Genomic DNA, 15511 nt, shown 5'->3' on the forward strand with positions numbered 1-15511 from the left:
TGTGTGTGTGTGTGTGTGTGTGTGTGTGTGTGTGTGTGTGTGTAAAATGTTATTGTTTTTGATTATTCATCAGTTTTCTATCTTTTATCTATGGTTTCTATACGTGGTACACTGCCATCTAGTGGCCAAAGGGGCAAACAACACAAGTCACCTGTCAGCTACTACTTGACAAGTAGGCTACTACTTGACAAGTAGGCTACTACTTGAGATTGTGTGGACAATTTCCTCTCAATAAGTGAGCGGGATAGCATACAAAAAAAACATATATGTCAATAATGGTAGGCTACCGTAAATCCATATTATTCATTATTAAGCCTAATTCATTAGATATATGCTGTGATGGGGTGGGGTTTTTCCTCTCTTCCATTGATTGTAGGGTTTATGAAGTAGTAGAACTCAGTTGTATTCGCCTCAGGAGACGTGACATCTGTACGTCTTCAGGCGCAAGAATCCCAGAAGTTTTTGCCCAATCTGCGAGGTGTAATTTGACCGAACCTCAATTGTAAGGAGAACCAGTGATGATGAAAGAATGAGAAACTGTAGCGCATTTGCGTGACAACGTGGCGGTTGAAAGCCAATGGGAATTCGCAATAGTATTTCAATGCCGCTGTCCTACGTTTTATTGGTTAGAATTTCCTTTCGGGCGTTGGTGATTGGCTAGCCGAAGAACGAGGCCCGCCCCGGTGACGCTGTTATTTAAAGGTACAGAGTGCCAACGCGGACCGATCTGCTGTTCAAAAACCCCAGAAGGAGGTGTCGCGAGAAACTAAGGAGCCGAGCAAACTGGTGAGTTAAGTTTTTATATTGCCTCTAAAAACTTGTTTTAGAAGTAACACTGGCTTACGGTGTGTATTGAAGCGGTCATATCATGCATGCAGCGCAGCAACAGCAACATGTAGGAGAACGTTTGACTGTTATAATGATGGGGATCATAATCTGCAGGGTTTACACTTTGCTCATTCTCATCACTGTGGTATTTTATGACTTTAACTGCATTCTAATACCCTTAGGAAGTACTTTCATACTATTTAGTATACCAGAAAAGTATTTAAGATGTCCCAATAGCCTACATGCATGTCAAATGCAGTATGCCAAAAATACCCAGATTATCTAATAAATCAAATTCCCTTTTTCAGTATGGAAACTAGCATGTAGTGTAGTAAAAAATAAAAAGTAGGCCTATGTAATTTTAAAGGCAGGGTTGATCTCATTGAGAATGCCGTTGAGAAAAAAATGTCTTAGGCTAGGTTTGAGCTCAGATTGGAACTCTATGCGCACACACACACACACACAGAACATTTTGGGGTTGGTGACCTGCTTTTGTGGATTAAAGATTTTCTTCCAGTAGACCACAGGCAGAGTCACAATCAGAGGGCTGGTGTTATATTGTATATTAAACTATATGTTATTTTGGCTACACGTATAATCAAAGAGCAGGGAGTTTGTCAGTTGAGGTGTGCTGCTGACATGGTTCCATTTTTTTTCAATTAAAATACTAAATTTAGTTCAATTTACTGGGGGAAAAGGAAATGTAAAAAAAAAAAGTAATCTCTTCTGTAACCTCAACATAGTCAGATTGAGTCATCTGAACCTGGCATGATTTGAGTAGTTGTCATGGGCAGCAGAATGATATGCGTTCAGCCCAGATGAATGTGGGTACATGTGTGAACTGTTGGGGAGGAGAAGCTCTGCCCTTTTATTCCATCAGTTTTGACTCTGGCCTTTAGGAGGCGCTGTAGTAGGCCTACTTAATTCCATCAATTCCAGCACATGTCAGGCAGCAGTGGACATGATGCTACTCTGCTGTATTTCATCTCATATTGTGTTAGGGCTGAAAACCCTACTTGAGTAAGTAAGAGTAGAGATATCTACGCCTACTAGAAAAATGACTCTGTTACAAGTCACCTATTACAATTCAATGTAAGAAGTAAAAGTCCTGCATTAAGAACATTACCTTAGTAAAAGTATTGGCATGATATTTGAATTAAAACTGACAATTATCAAAACAGTCAATAGAAGATTTATTTTGTCTATCAACTGTGTGATTTATGGCCTAATGTTTCATGTGTTTGCTTATAGGCCTGGATTCTGTTGGATAGTATATAATATTTTATATCAATAAAGTTGTGTTGTGCCCTGCAGCCCGTCACCATGCTGTTGTCCCTAGCAACGCTGTGTCTCCTGGTTGCCGTGTCCTTAGCCGTCCCCGCTCAGGAGAAGCGCGTCCATCACCATGCCGACCTGAGCGACCGTCCCCATGACGATGCCGGCGGCTTCCAGTACGACCACGAGGCCTTCCTGGGCAAAGAGGAGGCCAAGACCTTCGACCAGCTCAGCCCGGAGGAGAGCAAGGCTAAGCTAGCGTAGGTTTATTATGCTAACAACACATTGTACCAGGATGACAGACATAAGCATATATATTTATATTTCATGTTGACTATAACCCTGAGCCCACAACCCATCTCTCCCCCACAGGAAGATCGTTGAGCGCATTGACCTGAATAAAGACGGCTACGTGACCCACTCTGAGCTGCACTACTGGATCAAACACAGGCAGAGCAGATACATCCAGGAGAACGTCAACAAGCACTGGGACGAATACGACCAGAACAAAGACGGAAAGATCTCCTGGGAGGAGTACAAGAACACCACCTATGGATTCTACCTGGGTAAAGAGCGTTTACTGTTAAGGTCAGGGGGAGGCTGCCTCTTCAAAAATAAGTTACAAAAGCAAAGTAAAACCAGGTGTATTTCACTTGAAATAAAGTTTAACATTTCACTTGGTAAGATTTACTGAAATAAGATGCAATATTTAAGCCTTTCAAGATAGAAGAGATCTTGTCATTATCTGGGAAAACTCATCTTGAAGTATATTTTACTAGTATTAGGAAGTGTCATGTATCATAATAAGTCTGTAACAAAAAAAAGTATCTTACCAACATATGTGGTAAGATTTTGAATTTGTTTGCAGAGTGTGAGTGTAGATCCCTCTATCTGATTTCTTCTCTGTCTGCGTGGCTGTATTGTTGAATAACTAAAAGCTTGTTTTTTCAGGCGATGAGTTTGCCGACCTGGAGGATAAGGAGACATACAAGGTCATGCAGAAACGTGACGAGAGGCGCTTCAAGAAGGCCGACAAAGATGGAGATCTGATCGCTACGCGGGAGGAGTTCACGGCCTTCCTCCACCCAGAGGAATATGACTACATGAAGGAACTGGTCATACAGGTGGGAGCTAACTGGCTAGCTAAAATACACCTTTATGTTTGTCACAGTGCCATTGCTGAATCTCCTCTTTTCAGCCTTTGTCTGAAACGCTGCAATTGAGTCTGTCTCTTTAAGCCCCGCCTTCCAAAGATCCCAGTCTGCTCTGATTGGCCCTTAATCTAAACTGCTGGTTTAAATTTAACTGCGAGATTCAGAGGGTTAGTTTTTGCATAAAAGGTGATCTTTTAAAAGTAACTGTAAAGTAATGTTTCTACACTAAATCATCAGCATGTTAGCATACAGTAGCACCACTGTACCTAACAACCAGATACTCTTGTCATTTAGGAAACGATGGAGGACATCGATAAGAACGGGGATGGAAAGATCAACTTAGCTGAATACATTGGTAGGTAATTCCCACTGTCTCTACTAGCTCCACTCCTGACCTGGAGGCCATAGGTCCTCAACGTGTGTGCGTGTGTGCGTGCGTGTGTGTGTGTGCGTGCGTGCGTGTGTGTGTGTGTGTGTGTGTGTGTGCGCTCGTGTGTGTGCTCTCCACAGGGGACATGTTCTCACCAGATGAAGGGGAGAGTGAGCCTGAATGGGTGCAGACAGAGAGGAAACACTTTGACGAGTTCAGGGATACCAACAAGGTAAAAAGGCTTCACAGACTGTTTTTGCTGTTAAGTGGCGTACATGTGTTTGTTAGTGTGTGAGCTGTAGCCATATGCTGCCATTAGATGGTGGTGACCTCATGTGTCAAAGAGGGTCCTCCTCAGTCATGTGTCTGTGTGTTGTACAGGACGGCTACCTGGATGCTAATGAGGTAACGCAATGGATTCTACCAGGAGAGGTGGACCACGCTGACAACGAAGCCAAACACCTCATCTATGAGACGGACACAGACAAGGTAAGACCTGCATCTGCTCACACACTCAAACACACTGCTCTCCTGGCAGATAACTAAAACCCATAGCAGAGCACTGTCAATACATTTAATTACATTGATTTATTAAGAGGTCAAATGTATACTACTTGGTATACTACTACATACTCAAGAGTTTTTTGGAGCTGATAGGCTTAAACAACTTTGTGTCAATGAATTTTTTCAATATCTTGAATGTAACATACATTAATTTATATGAAATAGTTACGCACTATAGCTCTAGAAGCAGAACCAGCCTTCACTCTCCAGCTCTAATACAGTACGTATTGAATAGGCACTGGGCATGCTGCAGAGTATAGTACAGATAGGTCAAATACTGTGCACTACACAGCACAACTATGTGCAGCGTGTTAGTGTATTAGATAAAATGGTAGAAATAATTGGGTTAATTGTGGTTTAATTATTCTCTGTCTGTCTCTCTCTCATTCTCTCTCTCTTTCTCTTTCACTCTCTCTCTCTCTCTAATTTTTTCTCTCTGTCTCTGTCAATCATCTACCAATAACCAATGTTGGATCAAAACAACAGGACGAGAAATTGACCAAGAAGGAGATCCTGGCCAACTGGAACATGTTTGTGGGCAGCCAGGCCACCAATTACGGGGAAGATTTAACCAAGAGACACGATGAGCTTTGATGAGCCAATCAGGAGCCTGTCTGGGTTGATAGGTCACTACTGTGGAGGGTTCAGGTCCGCTGGTTAAAGAATGGGGGGGTTGGGACTTGGTACAGTCGAAGCACATCCACACACAGACACACCAATCTATTCAAATTCAGCATGCGTTCACAGTACGCACACATACTGTGTATGTGAATACAGAATACATGAATGAGTTTTGTTTACATATCCATTGATTTGTTTTGATGCTTATTGTTGTCATAGATGGCATGTTGCTGTTGTGAAGTAAAAATTGTGCATCTTTTTTTATACAAAATTACAAGCGAACAAAAGTGGATAATGTTTGAAAGGTGAAACAATGCTATTGTTCTATGAGCCTCATAGATATGAAAGTGGTCCTTTAAAAATTAAAAAGCTGCCATATATGAGCCTGAATATTTTCCGCCCTAATAATTTTATTACACTATAGTGAGTCATTAATTTATGGATTTAAGGGACAATTGCTTCAATGCGGAGTGTAGTATCAATAAAAGTATTTTTTCAGCAGTTTTAATGTAATTCAAGGCTCAAATAGTACATAGACACTATGGGCAAAAAGGGTATGTTTTGGGCTCAGCATTTTATTATTACATTATGGGTCGCTGTTACATTTCAGGCTATTACAAGCCAGCATTGAGGATACAGAGTTTTTACGTGAGCATTTGACAACTGCTGTCTAAATGTGTATGAAATGCACCATTGGGAGGAGGGGACAGAGGTGAGTTGGTGACTGTGTTACTGAGTCTGACCATCAAATAAAGTCCTGTTTTTTCTACCAAGTTATTTTGTAACTAAATGTCCATGAAGTTTCTGTCATATTACTGTGTATTGTATTGATGATATTTCTGTGAATTGGCATCATATAACAGTGTAGCTCTTGCACTATAAGGGAGGTATCCATGTTGGAACCATAGATAGGCCTAGTATATAGTTGGAACTTGCTGTATCAGTGGTAGGGTGAGTGGTCAATTCAACATTAACAGTTACATGTAGAAGTAGTCCAAATGAATCATTCCAAGCATTTGACCTTTAGGAAGATTAGTAACGTAGCTGTTTTACACATGTGGAAACTTTGCATTCACTGCTTTAATTTGCTATATAATGATATCTTGTGATAGCTCTGATCATATCATATTATAATATAATGCCTTCAAGCCATAACCTCCAGTGGATTCCTGATCAAATTTACACTTAACTAGCGTTCAGTCAAAACAGCTCGGCAGAGAAAACCTCCTCAACCATCATGCAATATGTCTCCTTTAGGGAGAGTGAGTCGCTGATCCTTTTCATATTTTTACAGAAGCCTCATACCAGCAAGTGACACAAATTGTCCTTTATACAACCATATCATTCATAGTGCGACAAAATATTAAAGCTGCCAATATTCTTTAAGTTAAAATTCAAAAGCAGAGTTTCAGTCATATTCAAAATGAAATAAAGAAAGATTGATACCATTTTCTATAACTAAAATTTTGGAAAATTGCAGCACTTTGTAACTGTTCATGAGTTGCTCTGTGAGGGAAAAGTGTGTTACCCTTGAATGACATGTAGAATAATAGAATGTGTATTTCTTTGTACTGTGCGTGTTAGGACGGTCGTCTCACACTGTCTGAGATGATAGACAACTTGGACTTCATCAAGACCAGCACCATCACTGACTTTGGAGGCATGAGTGAGGACGAGCAGCATGATGAACTGTGAAACACTGTTATATTATGTATATTCAAACATGTGTGTAGCTCAGAGAAAACAATAGGACGTCCTATCAACAGAAATCAGTTAGGAGCCGTTTAAGAACCAAGAGGCTGAGAAAAGAACTTCCACAAGTAACACACTCTGTCTGACACTGCTGACTGATACCGAATTGTAACAGGGACACATGTACATATAATAAAACAGCCAGCTATTGGTTTTCCAAATGTTTAATGTTAACCCACGTGAAAGTGTCTTGGAAAAGAGATCCCTAACATCAGACATTTTGTATTTAAAATGTTTTATTTCCGTCCCGAATGCAGTCAAAGGAGTGGAATCAAGACATGCAGCAATGACCTTGCTATGGTCAGGTTTAATAAAATACTGGCTGCAAATCCTGTAAGAGAATAAATCCTATAGTTTCTAATTTAATAACATTTTTCATATGTTCTTTGCATTGTCAATAATTCTATGAAATCCAATAATCAGCTCTGCAGAAATAATAGATGGAATATTTTTTATCAAATCGTTTATAGACAAAGTCAGTCATTACCAACCTTTTAAGAAAACACTGACAAAACATATTTGCTAAGAAAGAAAAAAATGGAGAAGCTGTAGACAGAGTCTGTTACAAACACACACCAGCCTTTTACACAACAAAACAGTGAAAAAAATAGAAGTATTATTGACAGCGCCGTGCCCTCCTTACACCATCATCACTGGACGAGCCTCTTTGGCACTGAGGTCCACACCGGACGCAGCAAAGCCAGTTCCACCCTGTCAGAGCACACAGCAGACCAACACTTTAATACAATGTCATGATCACATTAACAACAATGAGGGGTAACTTGTAAAGTGCTCTGGGGAAAATGTGCTGTATAAATGTGTGGATGTGTGAAAGCATTAACTCCAATTTGGAATTGATTGAAACCGTTTGAAGAGCGCTACATACCCTCTGCATTGGTATGATGTCTCTGTCCGTGAGTTTGTCTCCGGTCAACGGGTCCAGCATGTCCTTCTTGATCAACTTCTCCACACATTCCATGGTCACCACGGCGCCCCTGCACACAGGACAGAGGGTTTTCAGAGTGCTTACAGCTAAGCTAACATTTAAAATGGCCCTATCTCACCGGGCTAGCAAGAGAAAGAAAATTGCAAGAAAGTATGCAAATTAGCATAAAGTTGCACGTGGAATCACACCGAATTGGTACTGATTTGGCATGATTGCGAATGTTGCACAAACTTCCCGTCAATTTTGGACCAAAATTGTTTTTCAATTTGTCGCTAACAGTTGCAGCCCAGTGAGATAGGGGCTTAACAGATAAACAGCTAACAAGAGACAGACAGTGTGGAGATGGATGTGGAGCTACTCACGAGGGCCTCAGGACAGCACAGGGAACACTGTTGCCCAGGGCGTCTCTGGTTACTGCACACACATACCGGTCCTGAAGAGAGAAGACTTGGTTAGTCCATGTGCTAGCTACCAAACACAGGACACAACCAAACCAGACCAGACCCCCACACATGGAGAAGGGGTCTGATGAAGCCCCTCTAAAACATGAACTCCAATTCAGAAGAATTTATTTCATTCAAACTGTCAATAATACTACGTCAGCATCATAGATAGTATATAAAAGGTCAGCATGAGGGTATTGGGGGGGAATCAGTTTTGTGTAAGTGATACAGTATTCTATCATACAATGTGGAGATTTTTTCAGTAATGTTTTCAGATTTTAAACCTTGAAAACACAATTTTAAAACAAGCATTTTCCAAACTTTTCCAGACTCTGTACAAAGCCTGCTAAATGCTAAATATTTATTCAAACAAATATGGTCTCAGCTATCAGGCTATGGGTGCATTATGAGATGAGAGTTCACTTGACTAAAAAGAAAAAGTATTTTTTGCCGTTGAACAGACCTGGCGTGTGAGCAGGGACGTGCGAGTCAGGCTGGGGTCCAGTGGGGTGAAGCGCACTGTAATCAACTCATTCATCTTTATGGGACGTCCTGACATGGGACACAGCACTGTCTTACTCTGACACACACACACACACACACACACACACACACACACACACACACACACACACACACACACACACACACACACACACACACACACACACACACACACACACACACACACACACACACACACACACACACACACACACACACACACACACACACACACACACACACACACACACACACGGACAAGAGGACAGCGGTTAGAACACACAATACATTCACATTACATGACCTCAGACAGTCCAGTGTCACGCTGCCTTTCAAACACTGTCAACAGTCAAAACAGAGAGATACACTAAATAAACAGGAGCTCAGCGTTCAAAGCCAACAGATAAGATGGCAACACTTCAACATGACTCACCGCTAAAGCCATGCACAATGCTCCAGGTTTAATATCAAAGGAATATAAAGTGTGATGCTGCAGTGGAAGAGCACTGGTGAATTTCAAGGACACTTTTCTTGCTGTATTGTCTGGTCTCTCACACACTCACACACACACTCACACACACGCCGAACCTTTTACCTTTCTAAAAGCTATTACCTACAGTAAGTTACATGAATAAACATTTATAAAAGTGGCTTTTGGGGGGAGCATTAAGGTTTTGGGTTTGAGGAAGAAGGCAAGGAGAAAAAAGTCATTTTCAGACTCGCTCACGGAGGTCAGTTTTACATTACTTTTTTTTTTTAGAGACATAATGCTGAATGTATCAACTTGTTTAACTTCTGCAGCACACGCCTCCCCTTCTCAGTCATCCATGTAAAGAGGTGACTGTCTGAGAGTCACCAACATGTGCTCAGTTTTTCTTCCCCTAGCCTTTTCATAAAGCTTTGCAGACAGTGTAATTTGGTGAGAAACAAGTAGCACAGAACAATGAATGAGGCTCCTCACTGGTTTCTTGATCTGCGTGGGCTTGGCCTCCGGTGTGAGCGAGGGGATCCAGAAGCTGGGCAGACTCTGGCTGGAGGTGGAGGCTGGAGCAGAGGTGGACGGTTCCTCTGTACTGCTCTTCTCTGGCCCTTTGGTGAGACCTGAAGAGGATCAAAAACACTTGTAGATATCATTTCTACTGTCTTTACATGGAATATACAATGATAAAAAGGCTGTATCCAAAATCTGTTATATAATAAACTTGACACAAATATGTTTTAAAGATAGAATAAATGTTTGTATGTGTCTTTATCCAACATCTATATTTTAGATTTGTAAGGAGATGCAAATGTACACATAAATGGTTAGATATTGCCAAATTTGCATATGTATTCAAACATTTCAGGGGAAAGAGTGGAAAGAGAGGGGAAGAGTATGTGATTTGGTACACAGAGACGGTGTGGCTCTCACCAGTTGTGAATGGATTGATGGGTTTGGACACGATGCTGTTCTCTCTGGTCTTGAAGCTCTCCACTCGCTCCCTCTCCTCTGACTTGGACTCCAGCTGGCTGCTGCTCTTCTGCTTCTGTTTCTGCTTCTCATACGCCTGAAGAAAAAACACACAGCGCAGACATGTCATGAAATAAGACACAAGTTCATTTAAATGGATCTAGATTCATCAAAGGAGGAGGAAAAATTGAAGAGAATTTATCCATGGAACAAAAACAAACTTTTTTTCTATTATCAAAATACACACATCGATTGTTAAATTGAAAATTACAATAAAGTTGCAGTGCTGATATCCCACTAATGCCAACACTGTAAACCTGGCGCAGTTACTGCTAACTACAATCTACGTTACTTTCCTCCACCTACAGTCCTACACCAACCTTACGTTCCAGTATGAGCAGCCAGTATTGGACGGAGCATACAGCTGCTGATGTTAGAAGTGCAGTGCTTACCTTCATTTGCTTGGCGATGTCTGTCTTCACGTGCAGAATGTATTCCAGAATGGCCTGTTTTTCATACAAGTATCCATCTGGACTGAAGACAACAACAGAACAGATATACAAAGCTTTCTTGTGTGCCCACATGTGCAAAGTGGAGTCAGGGATTCTGGATAACGCTTGCTGTCAAAATCCATTTTTGTCAAAATCCATGAATATCACATCATGATTTGCTACCTATACGTGATGTGTGTGCGATGAAAAAAACACAGCCTAGGCTCTGTAAACGGGCCCTACCGTAGCTAGCAACATACTAGTTTACAGAGCCTAGGCTGTGAATTAACACTGTATTTTCTTTCAGTGCACACACAGTACGGGCAGGTAGCGGATCGTGATGTGATATTCAATGATTTTGACAAAAGAAAATGTATTTTGACAACAAGCGTTCTCCAGAATCACTAAGTCCACCTTTAAAATAGTCCATTTTGTGTGAGTGTGAGAGAAAGAGAGAGAGACATACGTCATAACAGGATCCTGACAGGTCTGCAGGGACAGACAGCAGCAGTCAAAGTCTTTGATGGCGTCTTTGCCCAGGCGAAGTCTCTGTGTGCCATAACCAGATGCCGCTGAATAGGAGAAGAGGACAGACATTTCACATTTTTTTGTCCAAAAATTATGGCATTTCGATATTTGGGACAAATACAAACACTGATACCACATATTATATAGCATGGCTTTTATCACTTGTTGATGGTTCTACGAGGAACTTTTAAATATTTCTGAAACGCAACACTGTTGTGCAAATAAGGCGAATGAGGAATGCTGGCAAACATTTGCTAAATTAATATATTTATTCTACCACACAATGGTCTCTCAAGAGACAGCTGGACACATAAACACAGCATCATTAAAACCATAACGCCACGTGACATGTCGGAATAACTTTATAAGTAGTGGAATGAATTGTATTGATTGAATGTTATCTGTGATAAATAATTCATTTAAAAGTCAGTGCTGTGTGTGGATCTGTGAGTGACAAAAGTGGCCTGGCCTTTAAAGTGGTAGGCTACTATAACTCGAACTCTGAACCCTCCTCACCTGTGTCTTTGCGCTTCTCGTGGTACGTGTAGACAGCTCCGGCCGTGCAGTTCTTCCCGTGGCGAGTCATTGTTTATCTCCTTTATTCCCTTTATCTGCAAATGTTGAGAGAGGACTAACAGTGGCGTTGGTGTGTTGGTGCGAGCGCTGATGCTAAGGAGCTAACATTAGCTGCTAAACATACACACAGAAAGTAAAGGGTGACGTAAGAATTAGAGATAACGTGCTGTAGTTAAATCTCAATGGTGAAACAACTACCTGTGCTGCTGAGAAGGTATCAGAGGAAACAATGTGTTGTTGACTGTATAAAGAGCTTTACAACAACAGACAACAAACCATCAACACAACTTCTCCTACTTCCGCTTCTTCTTATTCGTTGGTGTTTTACGGAATCTTGCATCTATAATGTTGCACTATTGCCACCTCCTGGAGTTATTTCCCTGCTGGAGATTTTTTTCTGCCACCACCATCTAACTTTCTTCACATATAGATTGCTACTACAGTGAGACACATGTGTAGCCTTGTTCCGTTAAAATACTATGTTACAGTCCATACATTGCACCATTCTAAATCATTCTTACCTTTTAAAGAATATACGTTACATTTGTATTGATTTCCGTATTAAAAGTTAGTTCAGGGTTTTTTTTTTCAAAACTATCTTTAGACATGAATGAAGTGCTAATGATAATAGGTACATTGAAATAGATTTGGATCGCTGCTGTGATTGCTCTTCCTGTCCGTACTTTTTTATCTTCCAAGGTTATACTTTTTAATGGCCTACAAAGTAGGCTAGGAGTATGCTACATCCAGATTTCCCTTGCCGTGTCAGACGAATTGAAACACAAAGTGGGAATTTGGTAGGCCTATTCAAATTTTAATTTCAATCGCAATGAAAGGAGTTGATTCTGAGGTTTTGACCACTATAATCTGTGGACAGTCATGTTTAAAGCCATGTTTTGTATATTTCAGTGCAGTGGTATTCAAAAGAAGTGTGAACTATAGTGAGCAACAATGAGTGTATCTGAATGATTTGTGTTGCTATATATTGAATAAAGATTTGAACATCTTGTCTAAGGTCCACAAGAAAGCAATGAATCATTCCTTTAAGGAGACCATCAAAATGCTATTCTATTCTTTATTTATTTTATTTTTTATTTTTTTCAATTCAAACAGGTGTTTCATTGAGGTGAGACACTGCCGGTGGATAGGTTAACACTTCTAACTTGTAGATATATGTAAGTGTGTAGGCCTACTGTATGTATGTATGCATATATGTTTCATGACTGACAGTGATGTGCAGAGCAGTGCCTGTGTTTCCCTCGCATGTCTTGTGAACTTGTGTGTGTGAACAGCAGCATTTCCTGCCTATGTGACTGTGGATTTCCTGTGAGCAGATCCCATACACACCCAACGCAAATGAAGCTCCTGCTATAATACATGCATAGAGTGACATGTTGCCGGCCTACAGAAAAAATAAACTACAGCAGAGTGTCACTTCCCAATACTGCCGTATGAGGAGCATTCATAGCTAAACTGTTTTTTTTTTACTTACAGTATACAATAAGAGGTGTAACGAGTAACGGAAAACCAGACTTGAGTAAGCGTAGAGGGACCTTACTAGAAGACTGACTTTGTTTCAAGTTACAGGTCACCTACTACAATACCACTTGAGTAAAAGTACAAAAGTATCTGATTTTAAAAGCATCTAAGTATCAAGGGTATTTAGCTGGTATGGATTGTACTATATGCTCAAACATGCAAAAGTACAATTATCAATCTGTAAAAATAATCTAGTTCAAGGAACAGTCCTGCATTGCAAACAAAGGTAATCAGGAAAATGTACTTATAAAGTTTTTTAAGTAAACGTGACTTTAGTACAAGTCTATATGAGATCATTTTTACTCATGCATTAATGTATTGAGTTAAAGCAGGTGTGTAGCTGGATGAGGTGGCGCTCATTCTGTATGGGACGGCAAATACATTGGATTTTCATTGTTGATTTAAGTATGTATTCTTTTATTCATTAATTGATAGTTTGTTTGGTAAACATTATAATGATTATAAGGAAAAGCAGCAGATTCTTAAATTTGAGAAGCTTGAACCATGACATTTAGGCATATTTGCATTAAAAATTACTATTGTCAAAGCAGTCAATAGAAAATAAATTTTTAGTCAAGAGATAATCGATAAATTGACCAATGTTTCATGTGTGCTTGTAGGCTTACATGGGGTAATATACAACATTCTATAAGCTCTTCATGTGTTTTGTGTGCTAGAGTCAAGTTACTTAACCCATTGATGACGGCTGCTGCGCGATGCCACATTGCCTCTCCTGCCTGATGCTGCATCGTGCAGCATTGTTACTTTTTTTCTCCCCCATCTAATTTTGACGATTTTTAGAAAAATGTGTTGGTGTGTAATCGCTAAGGGAGCATGTTTAAATAAAACCTGTGAACCTTAACTTTTAAATGTATTTTATTTCATGTTTCTATGTGCTACACAGGCTTAGATATTAAGGTTTTGGTAGACTTGACAATTCGTACTATTTTTTCAGAAAACCCTCAGGCATTAAGGACATGCATCCTAGATTGCCATAGTCATCAATGGGTTAAGTTATCAGATGAATGTAGTGGAGTAAAAAAATAGAATATTTCCAACTGAATTGTAGTGGAATACAGTAAATAAAGTAGCACGAAAATAAAGTATTCAAGTAGAGTACAAGTGCCTCAAACTTGTATTAGAGTAAGTGCAGTACTTGAGTAATTGTACTTGGTTACATTAAACAAATGAATCCTTGATGTGCGTGAGCAGGGAGGAGCACACGGATGATAAACACTGCACAATTGTAAACACCCTGTTGACTCTAAAAAGTTATCATCTCTTAGTTAGTTCATAGCATGCCTTGGTCCAGACCTGACCATATTAGGTCAGATATTGTTGGGGTTGCCACGGTGACACAGTTAATCATCTCGGTGTGGGGTTAATGATGTGGTGGAGGATGCTGTGTGGGACTGTAGACCCTCCTTGATAAACAGCTGTATCCCCCATGGAGAGCAGCGCCCAGCCCCTTATCAGGAGAACTGCTCTTTATCTGAAACCATCACTATCACTCCATCACAACCCTGCCCCTCAGCGGCACAGCGCTCCCATCCTGACGCCTGACAAACATTCTTCTGTCTTCAACATTAAATGATTTAAAATCTTCCTTACACATATTTTCACATTACATTTAGCAGACACTTTTACACAAATCAGCTTACAACTGGAGGTAGGCAGTGAGCATTGTCAACTGTACGTACTGATGCTCTGCACAAATGAAGTTCATGAATGTTCATTGAATTGAAGCATTGAGGGTCAAGCACTTGCCAATTTTGAGATTTCTGTCTATATTGCTTCTACCATGTATTCTTTCATACTAGTATATATCAAAGGTCCAAAATGTATATTTACGTGTTTATTTGACTAACCCAAAAATCTCAACTTACATCAACTACATTTTCCATAATCATTCTTAGCCGATTCTTTTTTTATTAAAGGTTCTTGTTAATTGTCTGATCTATGAGACATTTTCCTCATGATGAGAAATGATTTTTAAGAACTGTAGATAGTGTCTTTTCATTTATGAAATGAATAAAAGGCTGTATACAAAATCTGTTCAGTAAAAACATTTCACACTAATATGTTGTAAGAATGAAATGAAGATTTGAACTCAGGCTTTCTCTTACATCTATATTTCTTCGTCTTTTTAAAGAGATAATACACATAATTAGACAGATATTGCCAAATTTGTATTTTTATTCAAATATTTCTGTCAAAAAATCTAATGCAATAAAAAAAAATCAATGTGGGTAGTCAACCGGCAAAGTTTCATGATGATACCTATAAGTTAAACATTTGACCATGTTCACCTGCAGTGTCTCGCCTTAATCAGTTGTCACTCATCCAAGCTAAAAACGTAAAAATGACAGATCGGTTCAATTTGAAGATTATGAGAATTATGTAGATCTTGGGTTAAGGGCTTGCGCAATACACTTTTTTGCATTGACCTTTCCCTGACCCCAGAGCTGCA

The 15511-nt window shown here is 39.9% G+C and overlaps 2 protein-coding genes across 3 annotated transcripts; one reads left to right on the forward strand and one right to left on the reverse strand.

Moving 5' to 3' along the window:
• The first annotated feature begins 730 nt into the window (after positions 1 to 730).
• On the forward strand, positions 731 to 6010 carry rcn3 (reticulocalbin 3, EF-hand calcium binding domain). The gene is made up of 8 exons (XM_080043788.1): positions 731 to 786; positions 2143 to 2363; positions 2476 to 2669; positions 3055 to 3227; positions 3552 to 3612; positions 3768 to 3859; positions 4009 to 4116; positions 4678 to 6010. The coding sequence occupies exons 2-8, from the start codon at positions 2152 to 2154 to the stop codon at positions 4783 to 4785; spliced, it is 948 nt and encodes a 315-aa protein (XP_079899914.1). The 5' UTR covers positions 731 to 786; positions 2143 to 2151; the 3' UTR covers positions 4786 to 6010.
• A 183-nt stretch (positions 6011 to 6193) lies between these two features.
• On the reverse strand, positions 6194 to 11821 carry nosip (nitric oxide synthase interacting protein). Of its 2 annotated transcripts, none has more exons than XM_080043790.1 (10): positions 11701 to 11805; positions 11443 to 11616; positions 10865 to 10970; positions 10360 to 10441; positions 9869 to 10004; positions 9419 to 9558; positions 8417 to 8533; positions 7873 to 7943; positions 7451 to 7559; positions 6194 to 7275 (listed from the first exon to the last, which is right to left on the reverse strand). In XM_080043790.1, exons 2-10 carry the CDS (start codon positions 11510 to 11512, stop codon positions 7204 to 7206), a joined length of 903 nt encoding a protein of 300 aa, XP_079899916.1. In that variant the 5' UTR covers positions 11513 to 11616; positions 11701 to 11805; the 3' UTR covers positions 6194 to 7203. The 2 variants fall into 2 exon arrangements, with proteins under 2 accessions (XP_079899916.1, XP_079899915.1); XM_080043789.1 differs by having other exon boundaries at positions 6195 to 7275; positions 11443 to 11537; positions 11701 to 11821.
• Between the last annotated feature and the right edge of the window lie 3690 nt (positions 11822 to 15511).

The sequence above is a fragment of the Ammodytes marinus genome (genome assembly GCF_949987685.1).
Source record: "Ammodytes marinus genome assembly, chromosome: 16".
In the NCBI taxonomy this organism is placed as follows: domain Eukaryota; kingdom Metazoa; phylum Chordata; class Actinopteri; order Uranoscopiformes; family Ammodytidae; genus Ammodytes; species Ammodytes marinus.

What these genes read in the sequence shown, in the direction of transcription:
- rcn3 (XM_080043788.1), top strand. Translation starts at nt 2,152, where the DNA reads ATGCTGTTGTCCCTAGCAACGCTGTGTCTCCTGGTTGCCGTGTCCTTA. An exon ending in GAGAGCAAGGCTAAGCTAGC is followed by an intron (nt 2,364 to 2,475) that starts GTAGGTTTATTA and finishes TCTCCCCCACAG; the next exon opens with GAAGATCGTTGAGCGCATTG. An exon ending in CACCTATGGATTCTACCTGG is followed by an intron (nt 2,670 to 3,054) that starts GTAAAGAGCGTT and finishes TTGTTTTTTCAG; the next exon opens with GCGATGAGTTTGCCGACCTG.
- nosip (XM_080043790.1), bottom strand. Translation starts at nt 11,512, where the DNA reads ATGACTCGCCACGGGAAGAACTGCACGGCCGGAGCTGTCTACACGTAC. An exon ending in CGAGAAGCGCAAAGACACAG is followed by an intron (nt 10,971 to 11,442) that starts GTGAGGAGGGTT and finishes TCTCCTATTCAG; the next exon opens with CGGCATCTGGTTATGGCACA. An exon ending in CATCAATCCATTCACAACTG is followed by an intron (nt 9,559 to 9,868) that starts GTGAGAGCCACA and finishes GATCCTCTTCAG; the next exon opens with GTCTCACCAAAGGGCCAGAG.